The sequence below is a fragment of the Peromyscus leucopus genome, chromosome 19, assembly GCF_004664715.2.
Source record: "Peromyscus leucopus breed LL Stock chromosome 19, UCI_PerLeu_2.1, whole genome shotgun sequence".
NCBI lineage: Eukaryota > Metazoa > Chordata > Mammalia > Rodentia > Cricetidae > Peromyscus > Peromyscus leucopus.
This window is the reverse complement of record NC_051079.1, coordinates 53,255,685-53,277,160: the sequence shown is the minus strand read 5'-3', so window position 1 is coordinate 53,277,160 and position 21,476 is coordinate 53,255,685. Positions and strand designations below refer to the sequence as shown.

The 21,476-nt window shown below is 48.5% G+C and overlaps 1 protein-coding gene across 3 annotated transcripts; it reads right to left on the bottom strand.

Annotated features, from left to right (window-relative positions):
- Nucleotides 1-820: 820 nt before the first annotated feature.
- Nucleotides 821-21,226, bottom strand: Sec11c (SEC11 homolog C, signal peptidase complex subunit). Of its 3 annotated transcripts, XM_028860607.2 has the most exons (6): nt 21,039-21,218; nt 12,488-12,597; nt 5,732-5,881; nt 3,495-3,614; nt 1,639-1,696; nt 821-1,027 (listed from the first exon to the last, which is right to left on the bottom strand). In XM_028860607.2, exons 1-6 carry the CDS (start codon nt 21,123-21,125, stop codon nt 974-976), a joined length of 579 nt encoding a protein of 192 aa, XP_028716440.1. In that variant the 5' UTR covers nt 21,126-21,218; the 3' UTR covers nt 821-973. The 3 variants fall into 3 exon arrangements, with proteins under 3 accessions (XP_028716440.1, XP_028716441.1, XP_037053077.1); XM_028860608.2 differs by lacking the exon at nt 5,732-5,881 and having other exon boundaries at nt 21,039-21,226; XM_037197182.1 differs by lacking the exon at nt 1,639-1,696 and having other exon boundaries at nt 21,039-21,220.
- Between the last annotated feature and the right edge of the window lie 250 nt (nt 21,227-21,476).

Here is a 21,476-nt window from a genome sequence, read left to right as displayed (position 1 = left end):
TTGGGTCTGAGCGGCTGCAGGCCCGGGCTGGACTGGAGATAACTCCAGTTACATAAGACAGTGGCAGGAGTCTCAGTACCTCCTCGATATTTCAGTGAGAGACTGCTTTCAATACAGGGCTATTTAGAGTAGAAACAGCTAACTCCACCACAGACATCCCTGAGAAATGGAAAGGGGTGAGAAAAAGAATGACTTCCCTTTGCTTCTGAATTCTCTTATTTTTTCAAAGGTATATGCACTGTTTTATATCTATTTATTCACCTGTCTATTTATGTTTATGCATATCTGCCATGTGAATGTATGTGTACCATGTGTGTGCAGGTGCCTGAGAAAGCCAGAGGGCATGAGCTGCCTGACATGGGTGTTGGGAAGCAAACCTGGGTCCTCTCAAGAGCAGTGGCTCTCTTAACCACTGAGCCGTCTCTCCAGCTCCCACATTGTTTTTATAATTTACTGGACACTTTAAATAGCTGCACAAACCATCTCAAAATATATCACAAAAACAAAGCAGATTGCATCTCCTCCTCCTAAAAGGCTGTGGACTTCATTTGTTTATCAGATTATGCATGAATGAATAAAAAGTCACCCTCTTTGAAGAGCTTGTTTCCCTCAGACACACCACTCTGTAAACTCGGAGCTCTATTTTTGAAACTAGTTACTGGGACTGTATCACGTGGACTGTGCCATGCCACCTCCTACAGGCCAGGCCCCAACACACTGTCCAGTGCCTAGAAGTGCTGCTGACCCCATGCTCCATAGGAGCCACTACCTCCAGCAGCTCAGAGACTGAGCAGACTCCAATCAGAGGCCACAAAAGGAAGCCATTTTTACTGGTGAATCATTTATTTGGACAAGACAAAAACATCTCCACCTGGTTTCCCTTTATACAGAAAGTGGAACGTTGCAAATATATTAGCTTTTCTCTTTTTCAACAGAATTCATTTCAATCTGGTCCCAGGAACCGCTTCTCGTGTTAGGATTCACGTTTTAGTAAGACATATGCGCCCATCACAGCCAAAAGAGCATACTGTAAAGAAAGCACAATGGAAAATCATCGTGAGATCTACAAATAAACGCAGGCTTACAAATGTATTCAGATGAAGCCTGCTCAATGCTGGACTGAGGACAGACTCAAAAGATGACCTCTCTCCCACACGCCTTGTTCTCCAAATGAGCTGTTCAATGCACACTGAATGGAGGCCCAAAAATATACTGATGACTTGAGATCAAATACCTGACAAACACAGCTAATGCCTATCCTTTTAGGTTCCCTATTGTCTTTCAAGCGATTTTCTAAAATAGAAATGCCATTTCTGCTGAAGTTGGTTGATAAATATGACCAGGGTTTTGATGCTACTTCAGTTTAGGTTAAAAATTTTCCATAATAATCAACACTCCTATAAGCACCATTTTATAACATAGCTAATATAAAAGTAGCTGCTTTAAATAACTAATTAAAATGTTAATAATTTAGGTTATTATGCTAATTTGTAGGTAAATTACAAATTCTCCACAGAAAAAGCAATGGCAAAACATTTTATGATGACTTCCTATTTACAACTGCACAGGTAAAAGCTCCAGTATTTAAAAACTTAGTAAACACACACACACACAACACACACACACATAAATTCCTACCTTGAATTTTGGATAGTCATTCATTATAATGGTGACCATACCAACATAAGGTAAGAACCTAAATTGTGGGAATGAAAAGCAAGAAATATAAAATTGGTTTACTATAATGATGATATAGCATGTACTGCTCTACACATTGGCCTCAGGACACCAGTCTTCCCATGGCACACCACTGGCTAGCCTGGGAGGCCAGTGCCCACTCCTTTCCCAAGGCTTGAGCAGCAAAGTGTATGCGCGCTAAAGGCTGGGAGGGTTTTAAGTGGTTTGAGCAGCAAAGCTCTTTGGCTGTTCTTGGTACCATTAAAATAATTAGTTGAACCACTTGTACAAGTAGAATAAGCAAAAATCTAGCTGATTTTGTTTTTAGGAAGAAAAGTATTTTCAGGTGGCCTATGTAAAAACAGCTCCTAGAAAAAGCTTCAAAATAAAAAGCAAAAGATTTATATGACCTGAAAAGAAACCAGCAACAAATAAAGCTTGAAAGCACACAGAAAACCATCCAGAGTTTAAATAATCATCGTAATTTTCATTTCAGTTCTTTTCAAGTGTAACAAATGAGTTTACTGAGAAATGAACACAATGGATCAACTCAGACTCAAATATGCTAATAAGAAGCAGGTGCCACGTCCACAGCACCTTCCAGTCAACACCCAGTGGTCTGCCTCTCTCCTGTCAGTGGCCTTCATGGGCATTAGAAATACAGGACCAGCGAGGAGGAAGCCGCCCTTGTCTCCCTGCAGACACCTGAATAAGTGCAGCAGAGGAAAGTGGGGGAAGGCTTGGGGAGAGCCCTGCATCAGCACCTGATCAATAAAGATGACCCTTCCACACAGAAGCTGTCATCCTGCCTTGTGTGACCAGTGAGACTGAGACAGCAAGTGGACATTTCTAACAGGGGTTTTCAACTTTATTTATTATTAATATTTATAAATGAGTCAGTGAGAGAGGGGAAGCATCTCCTTTACTAATTTTTTTAAAAATGAGATACATTCTGTACAGTGTCAATCATAATTAATTCTTAAAACAATCATGCATTTAAAAATTTACCACAAACTTTCTAATTATGAGAAGCAAATAGGAAAATAGTTCAAATGTCTACCACAAAAAGTCTTTCCAGATGTTTGCATACGGAATTATGGGTACCAAAAGAACAGCATTTGGCCACTTAAAAGGGTAAAGCTATAGATTTGACACAAGAAGCTACTTCCACTTACTGTTGGACATAAAGGCTCAATCCTTCCAGTTAAAACTATATGTAGTGTGTGCTCACATCTATTAGTAGAGTGTCCAGAACAGTCACTGAAATGCTAATCAGAGGCCATCTCTTGGAGCATTTCTAGTCGTTGGCATTTAAACCCCCCAAAATAACTAATCTTTAGGTGAAGGTGTGTTTTGGAATAGAATTAAATCCAGGATATAGGTAATAATATTCCAATTCAGTTATAGTTTTGGGGTCCTTGGATAGCTTTAAGTTTTCTTCATTAAAAAATATTTGTTTATATGTGTGAGTGCTTTCCTGTTTGTATGCCTGTGCCAGTGTGTGAAGTGCCCCAGGAAGCCAGAAGAGGGTGTCAGATCCCCCAGACTGGAGCTGCCATGGAAGTGCTGGGAATCGAACCTGGGTCCTCTGGAAGAGCAGCCAGTGTTCTAAACCGCTGAGCCACCTCTCCAGCCCTTGAACATGTTTTGTTGAAGGCAGGGTCTCACTGTATAGCCCGAGCACACCTCAGACCTGCTTACAACACGCGGATGCGTCAGGCTTGTGACAATGGCTATTGTCTTACAAGCTCAGTCTCTTCGTGTCTAAGTGTTTGCTGGTGTCGGAAGCTTCTGTGTGACAACAAGTTCATCCTCACCCTCGTGCTCTTCCCACCACGTCCTTCTTCTCCAGCCAGTTCTGGCCTTCTTTGTACAAGCCTCTGTCATCAACTTCATTATTATCCCCTTTAGTCAGAAATTTGATGTCTCCATTATCTCTGGAAAGCAAAATGACGTCCTCTCAGAAGTCATTCTCAGCACGGCATCATTAAAAACATATTAGTTTAACGCAGACATTACAGCCAGACAGCAGTATTTAGAAAGCAGTTGAGGAAGACTTGACCTCTCGTTGGTCTAAGCTGATTGCTTACAGATAACCACCCAGCTGAAGCACAGATCTAATGACAATTTCATGGACTTAAATTCCAAAACATTCGAGTAACCCTGACAACCGAAACACAGAGCAAACACCAGGGCAATGGGAAGGCAACACCAGTACACAACATCACTTCTTACTCTGGCGTTCTTGCACTGGAACCAGGGCTGCTGGTACTAACTTACTTGTAATCCAGAGACAAGAATGTCAGTGTCATGTTCAGTGGGCAAGATCATGGGACTAGGTCCTGTGGGTCCGCAGCAGCCGAGATGGAACTGGAAGGGACGTTCCCACACTCACCTCAGTTGTCCCTCTCGAGTCTGACTCGGTCAGACACCAGCTGAAGTTGACTTACTGACCTGCACTTGAACTGTCTCATCCCTTCTTAACCCTCCCGGGAAAATGTTAGGATGGATCTCACTCTTACTCAGTCTACATAAGAACTTGCCCAAACCACAGAGATCTGTGGGTAAGGTGATTTAAATGTGGCTGTGCTTTTTAGCTGACCTTGAGCTTACCAAATGGAGAAAGAACTATTAATGCTTTACTTCCTTTGCCACTGAGCACAGTGGTGTAAATCCCACCTGCGGGGAAACAGTCACAAATGGCAGCAGACAGATAGAGTCAGCAGAGAGGCGGGATTCATTAAGCGTTCTAAATGGGGGTGCACTGTAAACCTGGGTGTGGAAACACAAACCTGTAGCACTGTGTAGTTTATAAAGAGGGAGTCTTTCAAAAGACAAATGAAAACAGGCACCATTAGGATGAGGTAAGGGGCTCAAAGCCTGCAAGCATCTGAAAACGTGTCTAAAGGAACAAGCTGATTTGTAGTCATGGCTGTATAGACTCAAGAGGGAGAATATCTGTAGAAGTTACAGCAAAAAGTCATCACTGGCCCAACTCTGAACATGTTTCCATCTTTAGAAATGATTTTCAAATGAGGTGGAAGCCCTGTCGCACCAACCCTGCTTCTTCTCAGGAAGTTAGCAAGTAGACAGCACGTAACCATTCAACGACGCCTGCATGTGAGCAGCCTGCACTGAGTCAGGATTAGTCCAACGGTCAGTGCGATAAGGTGGGTATTTTAAGTGGCCCTGGAAGCAGCGAAGGGCATGCATACCCAACACTAGAAGTCACTCTCAGACCCAGTCTCATCCTTCTCATCCCCCTCCCCCATGGCGAAAACTTCACCATCTTTTAAAACACAGACATATCTAAATTTAACTTTATAAACCACGTACACAAAAATGCTAATGTCAAAGCTGCACAAAGGTAAAGGTGCACACCAAGTATATAAAATGCAGTCTCTCTCTCTCTCTCTCACACACACACACACATGAGAGCTTTCTGCATCTGAACTAGAATTAAATGTCTTCGTTTTAAAAACAGATGCTAGTAAGATCTTGGGGCCTCCATGCCACCTAAGGAGAAGGTGAGGCTGGCTGTGTGGCGTTGGGGGGCAGGACTAATACAGGACACGTTATGCCAAATTATGAGGTGCCCTGGGAAAGGTGGTTTTCACCCACCAAGGGCTGAAGTGACAGCTAATAATGCCACTTTGGCCACAGTGACACAGAGAAACAGCTAGCTTTACTACATGTCAGAAGAAATTTCTGGTTTCAAAGTAACCCATCTGGTTAGTGTGATTTTCTTCGAGACTCCTTCAGACAGCTAATATCACACAGCCCTTACATTTGTGCAGCAGCCTGGGTTTGGTTTTTGGTTTTATGTGTTTTAGGAAACATTCTCTCACTTAGCTCTCAGAATTGCCCTGGGAGTTACGGTGGGTGAAACCCCATCCCTCCCAGTCTACACAAACGTCAGGTCGCCGGTGCGAAGCTTCCCAGTTAATAATGGCAGAAGGAGAACAAATCTGGATCTTTCAGCTTTCTCACTAATCTTCAAAACCATCTACCGAAATGTACAATACCAAAATAAAAGCAAATAAAGCCTCTTTACTTTTCATGAACCTTGATTACTCTGTGAACTATCGGAATGTCTCTTCCTTCAACTTTAAAAACAACTATTTCACCAGCTCTGATGGGATCCTCCCGGAAGTTTGTGAGGAACAGCAGATCTCCCCTGTGAAAGGCCGGCTCCATACTGCCACTGCAAAGAAACATAAAGCCACCGTCAGGGGTACCCTGTGTCCAAAGGACAGTAAAGGTAAACTCCCAGCCGTAGTCGAATCTACGGTCACAAAGGGTTTCCTCCAGCTCAGACAAGGAAATGGCCAGTGAGGAAATGCTTTCTCCTTAGGCTGGGTTCAGGCATGGAAAGGAGGTTCGCAGGTCCTTTTCCCAGCCTATCCCATTGTCTGTTTCCCACTCCTTGAACAAGTACTGCCTTGGAGCTGAACCAAGAATAGTGTCGACTCTGAAGTAAAAGCTGCCTACTTATGGCCTTAAAAAAAAAGTCCCACCTCCACAAATACATTTCCTTCGGAGCTGCACACTGTTAGTTCTGGTTAATGTCTAGGGCGGTCCCTTCACGTCCTGGCACAGCCGCAGCACCCACAACACTGCAGAATCTCCTCAGGGGACGAGAAACAAACAGATGAACAGAGGAAGAGAGCAGGCCCTGTCCTAAAGCATGCTGAGGGCTGGAACGAAATCTGAACCCAGTTTGGCCTCTTGCAGCATCAACCTTAGCCATGTTCTACAAAAGCCCAATGCTAACAAGTACTATTGGTGTGGAAGACTACATAATCTTCATGGTAATAGTTCAAATCTATACCAAAATCTCTGCTGTAGTCAAAGGAAACTGCAATCAACTGGGAATTGAAAGTTAAAATGTAATGCATAGGAAAAGAATAAGAGCTGTAAATATAACTTCATAGGAGCTGGGCAGCCAAGGATGAGCTAGCAATGTCTGCTCATCAGGAAAGAGAAAGAAACAGGCTAATGGAAGCCCTGGGGCCTTCAAAGGAGAGTGGTTCATGAAGCTGGGCCTCCTTCCAACCACCCAGTACTGGTGCCCTACAAGCTTCCCAGCAGACAGAAGGCAGGGAGGAGATACGTGGCCTGTCACTGAGCACCTGCGGGTCTCGTGTTCAAATGAAACCAGTGCCCTGTGCATAGGATCAGACCTGGCACGCTAGCCAGGAAAGCTGAGTGAGAGGAGGAAAGGGCTGACGACAGAACTGACGGAGAGGGAGAGGGAGAGAACAGCAGGGCAAAACAAATTTGGCCCCAATATAGAATCTTACTGTGTCCTCCTCTCCAAAGTGAGCTGGGCTTCAGACTTCAGTTTTCCTTTACAGAACGACGGCCAAAATGCCTCATTTCTCCACCAGTGGCTTCATCTTTATTCCTTCAACAATTTCCCAGAGCCACCAGCAGGGAGGCAGTGTTAGAAAACGCTCTAGGTCGTGACAATGGATGGCACTGACTGAAGACACCCCTCCCAAAGCACCAGGGGCAAGAGAGGCCCTACAGTCCAGCAGCTCTCAAAGTTAGGAACATCAACTGGCAGGTGTTCTCCCACGGCCAGGGACCCCCGACGACACAGGGACTTTACCAGCTCATGACTTCACATCAGACTGCTTTAAAACTATAGAGGATGCTTTTTTAAAAAAGTCCCTGTGTACTGCACTTTCACAGGAATCTCTATGTGTGCATGTGTGACCGGGAGGAACCTGGTGATCTTTGATCTAGTGTTGCTCTACCAAAGATGATCTTGGAATACTTGAGACTTGACCTCAATGGGCCTCTGCATGAGAGGGTCATTCAGAGTCCTCCTCTCCCTCTTACCTCTGAACACTGGACACACTGCCTACACTGCCTCACACTGCCTCACAGTGCCTCACAGTGCCTCAAGCATGCCTCACACTGCCTCACACATGCCTACACTGCCTCACACTGCCTCACACATGCCTCACACTGCCTCACACATGCCTCACACATGCCTCACACTGCCTCACACATGCCTCACACATGCCTCACACTGCCTCACACTGCCTCACACCATGCCTCACACTGCCTCACACTGCCCTCACACTGCCTCACACTGCCTACACTGCCTCACACTGCCTCACACATGCCTACACTGCCTCACACTGCCTCACACATGCCTCACACACTGCCTCACACTGCCTCACACTGCCTCACACTGCCTCACACTGCCTAACTGCCTCACACATGCCTCACACATGCCTCACACTGCCTCACACATGCCTCACACTGCCTCACACATGCCTCACACTGCCTCACACTGCCCCCCTCCACACTGCCCACACTCCTCACACATGCCTCACACTGCCTCACACATGCCTCACACTGCCTCACACTGCCTCACACTGCCTCACACATGCCTCACACTGCCTCACACTGCCTCACACTGCCTCACACATGCCTCACACATGCCTCACACATGCCTCCACACTGCTCACACTGCCTCACACTGCCTCACACATGCCTCACACTGCCTCACACTGCCTCACACTGCCTCACACATGCCTCACACTGCCTCACACTGCCTCACACTGCCTCACACTGCCTCACACATGCCTCACACTGCCTCACACTGCCTCACACTGCCTCACACATGCCTCACACATGCCTCACACTGCCTCACACTGCCTCACACATGCCTCACACTGCCTCACACTGCCTCACACTGCCTCACACTGCCTCACACATGCCTCACACTGCCTCACACTGCCTCACACTGCCTCACACTGCCTCACACATGCCTCACACTCCTCACACTGCCTCACACTGCCTCACACTGCCTCACACTGCCTCACACATGCCTCACACTGCCTCACACTGCCTCACACTCCCACACTGCCCCACACTGCCTCACACTGCCTCACACTCCTCCACACTGCCTACACTGCTCACTGCCTCACACATGCCTCACACTGCCTCACACTGCCTCACACTGCCTCACACTGCCTCACACATGCCTCACACGCCTCACACGCCTCACACTGCCTCACACTGCCTCACACTGCCTCACACTGCCTCACACTGCCTCACACATGCCTCACACTGCCTCACCACTGCCTCACACATGCCTCACACTGCCTCACACATGCCTCACACTGCCTCACACTGCCTCACACATGCCTCACACATGCCTCACACTGCCTCACACTGCCTCACACACATGCCTCACACTGCCTCACACTGCCTCACACTGCCTCACACATGCCTCACACATGCCTCACACTGCCTCACACTCCCACACTGCCCCCCCACACTGCCTCACACATGCCTCACACTGCTCACCTCACACTGCCTCACACTGCCTCACACTGCCTCACACTGCCTCACACTGTCTCACACTGCCTCACACTGCCTCACACTGCCTCACACTGCCTCACACATGCCTCACACTGCCTCACACTGCCTCACACATGCCTCACACATGCCTCACACTGCCTCACACTGCCCACACTGCTCACACTGCCTCACACTGCCTCACACATGCCTCACACTGCCTCACACACTGCCTCACACTGCCTCACACTGCCTTCACACATGCCTCACACTGCCTCACACTGCCTCACACATGCCTCACACATGCCTCACACTGCCTCACACTGCCTCACACTGCTCACACTGCCTCACACATGCCTCACACTGCCTCACACATGCCTCACACATGCCTCACACTGCCTCACACTGCCTCACACTGCCTCACACATGCCTCACACTGCCTCACACATGCCTCACACTGCCTCACACTGCCTCACACATGCCTCACACATGCCTCACACTGCCTCACACTGCCTCACACTGCCTCACACTGCCTCACACATGCCTCACACATGCCTCACACATGCCTCACACTGCCTCACACTGCCTCACACTGCCTCACACTGCCTCACACTGCCTCACACTGCCTCACACATGCCTCACACTGCCTCACACTGCCTCACACATGCCTCACACATGCCTCACACTGCCTCACACTGCCTCACACTGCCTCACACTGCCTCACACATGCCTCACACTGCCTCACACTGCCTACACCCACACTGCCTCACACTGCCTCACACTGCCTCACACTGCCACACTGCCTCACACATGCCTCACACTGCCTCACACATGCCTCACACTGCCTCACACTGCCTCACACTGCCCCCTCCTCACACTGCCTCACACATGCCTCACACTGCCTCACACTGCCTCACACTCCTCACACATGCCTCACACTGCCTCACACATGCCTCACACTGCCTCACACATGCCTCACACTGCCTCACACATGCCTCACACTGCCTCACACTGCCTCACACTGCCTCACACATGCCTCACACTGCCTCACACTCCTCACACATGCCTCACACTGCCTCACACTGCCTCACACTGCCTCACACCACATGCCTCACACTGCCTCACACTGCCTCACACATGCCTCACACTGCCTCACACATGCCTCACACATGCCTCACACATGCCTCACACATGCCTCACACTGCCTCACACTGCCTCACACTGCCTCACACATGCCTCACACTGCCTCACACTGCCTCACACTGCCTCACACTGCCTCACACTGCCTCACACTGCCTCACACACTGCCTCACACTGCCTCACACTGCCTCACACTGCCTCACACACACTGCCTCACACACTGCCTCACACATGCCTCACACTGCCTCACACATGCCTCACACTGCCTCACACTGCCTCACACGCCTCACACATGCCTCACACTGCCTCACACTGCCTCACACTGCCTCACACATGCCTCACACTGCCTCACACTGCCTCACACATGCCTCACACATGCCTCACACTGCCTCACACTGCCTCACACTGCCTCACACTGCCTCACACATGCCTCACACATGCCTCACACTGCCTCACACATGCCTCACACTGCCTCACACTGCCTCACACTGCCACACTGCCTCACACTGCCCCCCCCACGCCTCACACTGCCTCACACTGCCTCACACTGCCTCACACTGCCTCACACTGCCTCACACTGCCTCACACTGCCTCACCCCCCCCCCCCCCCCCCCCCCCCCCCCCACACTGCCTCACACTGCCTCACACTTGCCTCACACTGCCTCACACTGCCTCACACTGCCTCACACATGCCTCACACTGCCTCACACTGCCCCACGCCACACTGCCTCACACATGCCTCACACTGCCTACACATGCCTCACACTGCCTACACTGCCTCACACTGCCTACACTGCCTCACACATGCCTCACACTGCCTACACTGCCTCACACTGCCTCACACTGCCTCACACCTCACACTGCCTCACACTGCCTCACACATGCCTCACACTGCCTCACACATGCCTCACACTGCCTCACACTGCCTCACACTGCCTACACTGCCTCACACTGCCTCACACGCCTACACTGCCTCACACATGCCTCACACATGCCTCACACTGCCTCACACTGCCTCACACATGCCTCACACAGCCTCACACATGCCTCACACAGCCTCCACATGCCTCACACTGCCTCACACATGCCTCACACTGCCTACACTGCCTCACACATGCCTCACACATGCCTCACACATGCCTCACACTGCCTCACACATGCCTCACACATGCCTCACACATGCCTCACACTGCCTCACACTGCCTCACACAGCCTCACACTGCCTACACTGCCTCACACATGCCTCACACATGCCTCACACATGCCTCACACTGCCTACACTGCCTACACTGCCTACACTGCCTACACTGCCTCACACATGCTTGGCCACTGAGATCCATCCCTCGCCCCCTTCTCCTAAAAAGCTTTTCATTTCTCCTGCCTTCTCCCCTTGCTTCCTTCCTCCTGCTCCCTTGCTAAGGATAACTCAGGACCTTGAACGTGCTCTGCACTTGCTTTACCACTGAATGACATCCTAAGCCCTCTCAAAATAAAACAAAAACCCTCCAAGCTATCTATCATCCTTCGAGTACCCTCCAACCGGAAGTATGACTCCCTAAGGACATAAAGCGGAGCTACTCCAACTGAAGCAGAGCTATGGTGGCCAGGACCCGGGAGCCTGGTCCCTACAGGGCCCAGGGCACTCCTGTCAACACTGATAAGTCGAGGACCCCTCTGCTCCTCTGTGAGCGACACTTCCTCGGGCATTTACATTTATGAAAACTGCAAATCCACTCCTTGGCTAGTCACACAAAGGAGCCCGGGAAGTATAGACACAGCTGCAGATCTATGGTCTGGCAGCAGAGCCCAGGGGAAGGAAAGGCCCTGGTTTGGGAGCAAAAGCCCCATAGTGTGACCTTGGCTCCTGAACTGGTTAGCTATGACTCTGATCAAGTGACCACAATCGGCCCCCTTCTACTCCCACACAACAAAGAGGCTCTATTGCTACCGACAGTGAGACTTAATGATGTCAGACACACTGGACAAAGTGCCCTGCGCACCTGCTGGCTGCCAAACAGGGCCATTGGGTTCCAAATGGACTGACGGTTTCCTCTCGAATAACTTTATGGCTGCATGAAGTTGACAACATTCACTCTTCTAAAGCAGATACATTTTCATAAGCATAGCAGTCTCCAGGAGATAAAGGCCATTGACATCTCCTGACACTTGCTGGGAACTGGAGGGACACGCGCTCATTCTACTGGGTATTGCTTAACGTTTTAAACCAGTCAGGTGTAAAGGTCAATTTGTACACCAGTAATGCATTCTCCCACTTTGCTGAACAAGGCACCCTGGCTCCTTGATCCCAGGGAAGCAGTGTGACGGGATGAGGGCCAGGATCAGGACCTACCTCAGCACCACCACGATGGGACTCTCACTGCCCGTGAGAACAATTAGGCCTTTCCATATCATGAGTGCAGAAGACACGATCATGGCAAAGTTTAAAACCTGGTAGTAGAGCTGGAACGAAAAAGGCCAAACCCAAGTGAAAACAGTGACGGCAGAATATTCAATATTCACACAACAGAGCCTGGAGGTACTTATAAAAGGAACAAGGCATGGTTGTAGGGCAGGTAGTATTTCAACTTTTATTCACAGGATAAGTCTTCCAAACCTCACCTCACAGTCCGTGAGAAAAGGGGGAAACAGTTATCTGTCTGATCAGCTTGACCAGCCATGGACTCTGCCCAAGTGACTGCTACACACTCCTCGCCTGCTGTAGCCCTCTACAGCAAGGGGGCTCGATTGCCACTGGCAGTGGGGCCTAACGGCCTCACACACACTGGACAGAGCATCTAAGCACCTGCTTGCTGGCTCCCAAATACGAGCACTTGGCTTCAAATGACTGAAGATTTTCCCCAAGGAGGCTGGTAATCGCTCTGGGGGTTCCCAGCACCTCAAACACTAAACCTTTCTCCCAGCAGCATTCAAGCACTGGCAGCTTCCGCTGCCGCTCAGCACAGATGCAGCTCGGCATCACTAGCTGTATAGCCCCATGTCCTCACCCTGAGAGGCCGGCACATCTAAAGTGACTTCTCCTAAACCGCACCTTCAAAAGGAAGTGGAACAGTAAGTACTACAGGGCTCAACCAGCAGGCCTCTGTTTCTGAAAACACAACAACGACAACTTTCCTTTAAAAGTTTGGAAACAAAACTTTAAAACACCTGTTTGTTTAAATGCTCCATAAATACTTTAAAAAGTGAACAGTAAATATTTGGTTAAGAACACAGGTACAGGAGTCACCGAAGTCAACGGGTCAGGGCTCACCCTGGCTCCTGCACGTGTGCTAAGGTACAGCCTCTTCTTTACCACAGCTGCCTGCCATACCTGCCAACCCCTGGAGACTGAGGGGCAAACCAACATCTGTACACATCCCAACCCTTTCCAACAGTAGTTGAACTGTCAGATGAATGAATGCCCTCCATCCTTCTTCATGAGGCCACACCAACTAAAGTTACCCTTCTTAACATTACCAAGAGATAAGTTCCTCAGGCCCTGCCCTTCCTGCGGCGCAAGAAGGCACCTGACTTTGGTACCTATCTGCCTCAGTCTTCCTCCCCCAGGCCCTGGAAGTATCATGATGATTTGCAGAACCATGTGGATGCTGTTGTCTCAACCCTGGGCCCGTCTCCAGCCCTTCTTCCCTTCCCTTGGACCATCCACCCTGGAATGGAAGTCACTTCAAGGTCATATCTCTAATTCAGTGATCGCTCCTCTCTGACCCCATATTCTCTAGGTACCTGGACACAGGCAGCTGAGGGCTCTTCTTTCAGGACTCTGCCCCTCACCTAAGCTTCCCATCCTTGGCACACAGCATGTGCACAGTGTGTCCATACCTTCCATAGGCCTGGTGCCTTCACTCCACATACTTCTGTTTATCCTTGCAGGGGATAAGATTTCAGCCTTCCATCTGGGTAGGACTGGGTATCTCACACGTCTCAGTTTTAGGGAAAGGAGGGGATTCACTTCAGCCTGTCCTCTTTTCCTACTTCACTTGTAGAGACATCTGCCGCAAGCAATTGAGTCTGGAAGGATTCTGTGTCATAGGACAGCATCTTTCCTCTCAGCATTTTCACTCTCCCAGACTACTCTCCAGCTACCATGTTTTTCCTGTCTTCCAGCTCCTAGAACCTGGGTGATCTTGTTTCCTTGCCTGGACTCCCTATCTTGAAATAGTTGATGACTAAGCATCTCCTTTAGTGTGTCTCAGAAGAAGTGAAATTAGCTAAGTTAAAGCCCATCTTAAGTATCCACCAGCTTTGCACACTTTCTTTTGGAGTGTGTTTGGAACAGGAGCCAGATCACGTGGCTCTGAACATCATTTCCATTTCAAATTTAGCTTTAACCGAAACAACGTGGAGAAGTGGACTGGTTTTGGGTTCTGGCGTTCTAGCACAGTGGAGTGCACTGTATATTTTAGAGATAAGGACAAGATTTTTAGAGCTTTACCATAAATAAATGATAAATGTTTGAGGTGACAGATACACTAATCACTGTGGTTTGATCATCACACAATGTAAACATGACTGAAACTTCACACCGTACCCCATAAAGCGACAAGTTATTAAATGTGAACTTAAAAAAACACAGTTTAATATACAACAAAATACAAGTTTTAAAATGCACAAGGCCTGCAGAAATGCAGCCAAGGCCGCTGAGGACGGCCTAGCAGGGAAGTGTTGGGTGGCTTTCCAGGGCCCTGACTTCTGAGTGTGTACACCATCCTTCACAGCAGTAGCTCTCAACACACACTGCAATCATCGCAGGCCTGAGAAAAGCGTTTCTAAGAAGCTCCCAGATGACACTGGAGCTGCTAGCTTGAGACCACTGTGCTTTATTCCTAGTTCGCAGCAACATCTACACATTGGAATCACACAGGAAAGCCGTCCAACTGAATCCACCGTGGGAAACACCAGCTTCCATGTTTCCTGCACATCAGCTGAGAGATTCCTGGTGTGGGAGGATGAGTGGGAAGGGACTGGCCCACTGTTCCACATCGTTCTCATCCAATCAGCTCCTGTCACTCCACCGTGACCTCTTCCTCCATATTAGGCTTCTTCCACTGGTGACATCCCTTCTCCTTCCCAAGGTCTCAAAGGAGCTGCTGCCCTAGGTAGAGACTCCATCCACTCTGAACACTTTATCCTGCCGCCGGTTTCTCCTTCTCCACCTGAACCTTCCATGCTGCCATGGGCACCAGCATGCTAACTCCTTCCAACACCGAGGTTCCCAACTGCCTGAGTGACTGTGCATCTTGAAAGGTAACTCAAAGAGTTCAAAGCAGAGCTTCTCTGGGAAGCAAAGTAGTTCCACGGCTGTAACTCTCCCCGAGTCACTAACAGAGCCCCACTGGAAGAGCATCCACAAGTCTTCTAATCCACTCCACATCCACGCTTGTTTGGTGTTCCCTGGCCACCTCTGTGCTGTGCAGTCGCCCTTCAGTTGCAGCCCACTCTCTTACTACAGCCTCAGAGGCCCCTTCCCTGACAGACCCCCGCACCCCCCAGCTTTAGCTGGTGAAACTCACCATGCCAGCCACACTTGCAGGACCTACCAGTGCTTCAAACTGTACACATGCCTTTCACTTCAAGCCCCTTACCCAGTGGTTTGCTCTGCCCAGAAAGCCCCTTCCCTGGACTCTTGGCATATCCAAAGCTCACCCATTCTCAAGTCCCACTTTCAACATCAGTGCCCAAGGGAAGCCTTCCTCTATTACTAGCAAAGCAAACTTTCCATTTCAAGGGCCAGATAGTAAATAGTTTAGGCTTATAGGCCACATAATAACTATCAAAGCCACTTAGCTCTGCTATTGGATTTAGAATGTAGGCACAGACAATATCTAAAAGAATTCACACGGCTATGTGCCAATCAAACTGTATGAAAGCTGACAAGGCACTGGAGCTTGTCAGTCCTTGCCGCAGGCTGGCCTCTTCTTCCTGTTTCCTGTTCTCACTGTAGCCTTACAGCATCCATCAACAGTTATACATATACTTGCTTGTCTTTCACACTAGACTGTTAATTTCACAACGGCAGGGATCATTTCACACCTTGTTCAGAACTGTATTTCAATATTCAACACAGGTCTAGCAATAGTCAGCATTCAATTTGCTAAACAATGACAAACACCTTTAATAAACACTGAATACAGGCAAATCAGTTATAAGGGAACTAGAATGCCAACATGAGGTAAAACTTAAGGCTGTAATTTTCCAATGAGGAAGTATATAAGCAGCAAGTAAACACTTGAAAGGTTCGAATCCATAATCCTCCCTCCTTCCCTGCAAATATAAAGTTTCAGTTTTTTTTAATGCTAACACTCAGGACTAGTACCAAAAGCTACATTGTGGGAGAATGCAAGTTAATGTAAGTACTCTCAACTAGCATTAATATCAAGAGATTACTATCAGCCTGGGATTCCTGCTTGTAAGAATTCCATCTAAAACAGATAAGAAATTAGGCTCCAAAGACACTTGTATCAGTCTTATTTTTAATAATGTGGGGAAAGTAGGAAATGGCAGATTACCCCACTATTTCAAATAATGAGTAAACAACTTTAGTATCAAACACTAAGCAACTGCAATAAGACCTTGGGAAAACTATAAGCACAAGGAGATGGTCTAAGGCCAAAGATGATCTTAGATAGTTATAAGTCATTGATTTTCTGGGTGTGAGTGTACAGATGCTCATGTGTGTGGAAGCCAAAGATCAACCTCAGGTGTCATTTCTCAGGATGCTATTTGTGGTGGTTTGAATGAAAATGGTCCCCATAAAGTCACAGGGAGTGACAATATTGGGGGTAAGGCCTTGTTGGAGGCAGTGTGTCACTGGGAGTGGGCTTTAAGGTTTCAAATGCTCAAAGCAGGCCCAGTGTCACTCCCTCTTCCTCCTGCCTGCTGATCCAGATGTGGAACTCTTGGCTATCTCTCCAGCACCATGCCTGCCTGTGTGCCGCCATGCCTCCCACCATGAAACCTCTGAACTGTAAACCAGCCCCAATTAAATGCTTTCCTTTATAAGAATTGTTGTGGTGGTGTCTCTTCACAGCAATAAAAACTCTAAGACACCATCCACGTTGATTTTTAAGACAGGTTCCTTACTAGCCTGGGGTAGACTGGCTAGCCAGAGAGCTTCAGGGATCTACCTGTCTCTATGTCTCCAGCCCTGGGATTACAGCATCCATCACTGGATCTTTTGCATGGGTTTCTGAGGCGGGGGTGGGTCGAACTCAGTAAAGCAAGAACTTTCCAAATTGAGCCATCTCTTCAGCCCCAAGCATTGATTTTCTTCATGTGCTGGCTAGTTTTATGTCAACCTGACCCAGGATAGAGCCATTAGGAAGGAGGTAACATCGATTGTGAGAGTGCTCTCACCAGACTGGCCTGTGGGAAAGCCTGTGGTGAATTTTCCTTATTGATGATTGATGTAGGTTGAGACCTAGCTCTCTGTGGGCAGTGCTACCCCTGGGCTGGTGATGCCAGATGTTAGAAGGCAGGCTGAGCAAGCCATGCCACCATGGCTTCTGCTTCAGTTTCTGACTCCGAGTTTCTATCCTGAATTCCTGCCCTGACTTCCCAAGGTGATACACTACAAGTTGTAAGATGAAATGCTGAACCCTTTCTTCCTCAAATTGATTCTGATTATGGTGTTGCATCACAGCAACAGAAACCCTAAGTCACTTCTTCAAAATGTCTACAGTACGCATGGTTACAAAAATCTAATCTATGGCTATTAAAATAATCATATTGAGGAGTAATAAAACATGAAAATGTATTGAGATGATGTAACAAAAGGAAAGCAGAACTCAAGAGTGTCTCTTGCCAATATGACCACCTGGTGAAAAGAGGTGACTTCAAGTCATCATAAAAGATTCAACTCAAAGTAGGACAGAGAAGGAAACGTAAAGTAATGTGCGGTATCTTGGTGCTGTTTACCACTCTAGTTAGCGGTGTGAACCTGGGAAAGCGGGGCCTAAAAATGAGGCGGACTAAAGTCCCATGCAATCACCAACTTTATTCAGAGCATCAGACAATTTATACTCTGAGGGTTAAGAAAAATCACATGAGTAAGGGGTCCAATCACAGGATAAGCCATACGTAGCAAAAACATGTTTTTCCATAGAGGCATATAAATAACAACAGCTGAAGTGAACTCACTCCTATTCTTCACACCTAGGAGGAGCACAAAAACACATTCCAAGAACAACTCTGTGTTTTGGGGAAAAAAAACAAAACAGGTCACAAGACTCTTGTCTTGTTGGAGCTTTCTCACAGGCACTCAGAATTCTCACACGACCCCATTTTGGACTGAGTTCCAACATGGTGCAATCAATATGAAAGTAGAAATAGAAATATAATTCAATACTGAAGCCATGAACCATTTTTTTAACTACTTGGCTATTGTGTCTATTTGCTCATTATGAAACTAGCACTGTATTCCCAGGAGAGCAAAAAAAGAGGTGTGCTAAGTGGACCCCCTTAAACCATAGCTTCTAAAAGCAGATGTCACTGGCTACAAATCTTCCCCACCTGCTCTGTTTGAGAACAGTGTGTGTAAACAACGGCTGTTTCGTTATGAATTACAGATCCGGTTGGGAAAGTCCCAAACCACAATTTTAAATAAGGACTGCCAATTTTTGATAGGTTTTCAGATCACCAGTCTCTATCTCAACAAAAAGCAAATTATAAGCTCTTAGTACTTATTTAATAAGAACTCTGAGTTAAGAATGGGGTTTTCCAGTATGGTTCTCTGTGCTTGAAAACAGATCACTGTGAGGTAATAAAATTGATTCCTTACAAACACTTCCTTTGAGAAAGGCTAAAGAGATAGCAAATACACAAAAACTAACAATCAAACTCACTGCAAAACCACAAGTCATACTTTAGACGCCCTACCATTAAGGTATCCACAAATCTGAGTACAGGTTTGGCAACCAGGAATCTAAAAACATAATTTTGACCGAACTACAGACAAGCTGAACCCGTTCCAAAAATACCTCATTGCATTTGCATGATGCCTTGTGCTGTACCTCATTTTGGCTCACCAAATAAGGACCCCAACAGAGCCTTAACGCAAGCCCACACCCAATCTCTGGAATCAGCCACTTGCAATGAGTTTTAAGCAAACATTTCAGGCCAGATATTCTGACCGCAGAGCAGCAAAAACACCAGTCACTGTATTACTTCCTCTCTTCCTCGCTGCAGATACAAAGAGCCCTTGTCTTGCATGTGGCTCTTATTTATTAAGTGGGGGCAGTAGAGAAAGGGGGTCCTGCTTCAAGGTCTGACAAGGTGTCAGAGGACCCTGTTGTGAAGGGGGAAGAGTCAGAAGCAAGCAAAAGATAAGTTTTTTTCCCCCAACCATTAAAAGAAAGTACAGAAACTGAGCTTATGAATTTTAATTAGCAGACCATCAAAACAAGCAACACAACAAGCTACTGACCCAAGAGATCTGACGGCCAAACCGAGTGAGGTCCTGATACATTCATCTGAGGCCCTCTCTGACAGTCTGCAATGATAGCCGTTAGAAATCAGTACCAAAGATTTTAAAACGCCATCCAATCATCTAAATTTAAAATAAAGCCGTTCTTCCTATAACCAGTGACCGCCCTTGGGGCATTAGTTATTGCTGTTCCAAGCTAGTGTGAGTCCCTACGAAAACTCCTCTTAGCCACACAGACCAGAGAAGCTCATCAGTGCAGCTAGACACAACCAGATCTTAATCACTTCAGAAAATCCAAGTCACCAAACTGTCCCATATGGTTGCATTTTTCTGAAATTCTTCACACACACACAAAAAATGGGGTGGGGGTAGAAGAAGGGGAAAGGGAAATGGAATAGAAAGAGGAGAGGGGGGCTGATGGAGGGGAAGGGAGATATGTGCCCCAAAATAAGTTGTGCTCTCTCAGTCTCATAGCTCCTATCTCTACATAGTGGAACAGGTAACTCTGAGGGCCATCCAAATCATGAAAACACGTGTTCTACTCTCTTCAAGAAAGACCATACTTTTCTTACCACGGTGCATCATCATTGGTATAGCAGTGGGTATCTATCAAGATATCGGGACACTACAGTACCTAAACTACAGACTGCCCTACCCTACTTTTCCGGGCTGATGGAGGAAACGATGGTGCACAGTAAGAGACTGGGGGGGGGGAGACGACACAAAAAGAAACTTTGTCTCAGAGCAGTGAAAAATGAAGCCCAGCTATCCAAGGACGCCCCCAGCCCCCCACCCCACCCCACCCACTCACCCCATGGCCTTCTATACAGATGGTGCTGCGAGAAAGGACGGAATCAGAAAGTTAGAAGAAACTTCTGAAATCCTTCTTAGGAACGTCGATTCGGTCTCCAAGGACTGAGCACCACTCGGAAGGCAGAAGCAGCAGCAGCACTGAGTCCGACGCACGCACGCCCCCAGAACACCAACCCCTCCCCCAACTCGGGAGAAAGCCCTTTGGGGGGGGGGGGATCCTTGAACAGCTCCCACGGCAAGAAAAGTTCTCCCCTTCCCCTCTGCCTGCCTCGCAGCCAGGCCTCTGGAGCGCCGCAGGGAAGGCTGTTCCCTCCTCACCGAGTGGCCCTCCGAACGCGCAGACAGCTGTCACTTGCGCTCCAGTCATCTCTCCCCACTTCCGCACGCGCGTGTGACATCCACTGCGCTCCCCTTCCCGCACCCCCCCTCCCCAATTTGCTCCCGTCCGCGCAGGAATGCCAACACTCGCCCCCACGTGGGTCTGGGAAGATCGGAACCCAGGGCCTCTGGAAAGCCAGGGAGCTCCGGTCACACGGAGCTGCCCTTGCCGGGGCGAGCCTCACCGGGGAAACCTCAACTCCTGCAGCCGCAGCGGGTCCCGGTGCACCGGGCGCGCCCGCCCCCCCACACACACCCGAGCCTCCGTTACCTGTCGTTTGTTCATCTTCCTCAAGTCTCCAAAGATGTCCAGGCTGGACGTGGGGAGATGTGTCCCCACGGCGCCCGCGCGTACCATGGCGGGGTCTCTGGGGGCCCGGGCGGCCCGCCGGCTCCTTCTGTCACACACAGCTGCGGAGCACCGGCAGGCCCCGCCCACCAGCCCGCATCCCGGCGGGCCACGTGACCAGAGTCTCTCGCGGGCTTCTGGGAATCGTAGTCTCGTGAGGCTCAGCTCACCCACGGGCCCTGGAGGAACTGGGAAAAGGAGGACTACAAGTTCCAGAGTGCTACGGGCGGAGAGCCTCGGCCAGTGAAGGCCCAGGGCTCCCGGGGAGCGTGGCAAACGGGCTCGGAAGCCTCAGCCGACCCTTCTAGGAGATTGTGGGGTAGCCGGTGAGCCGCTTGTCTAGGTGGAAACTCGGAGAAG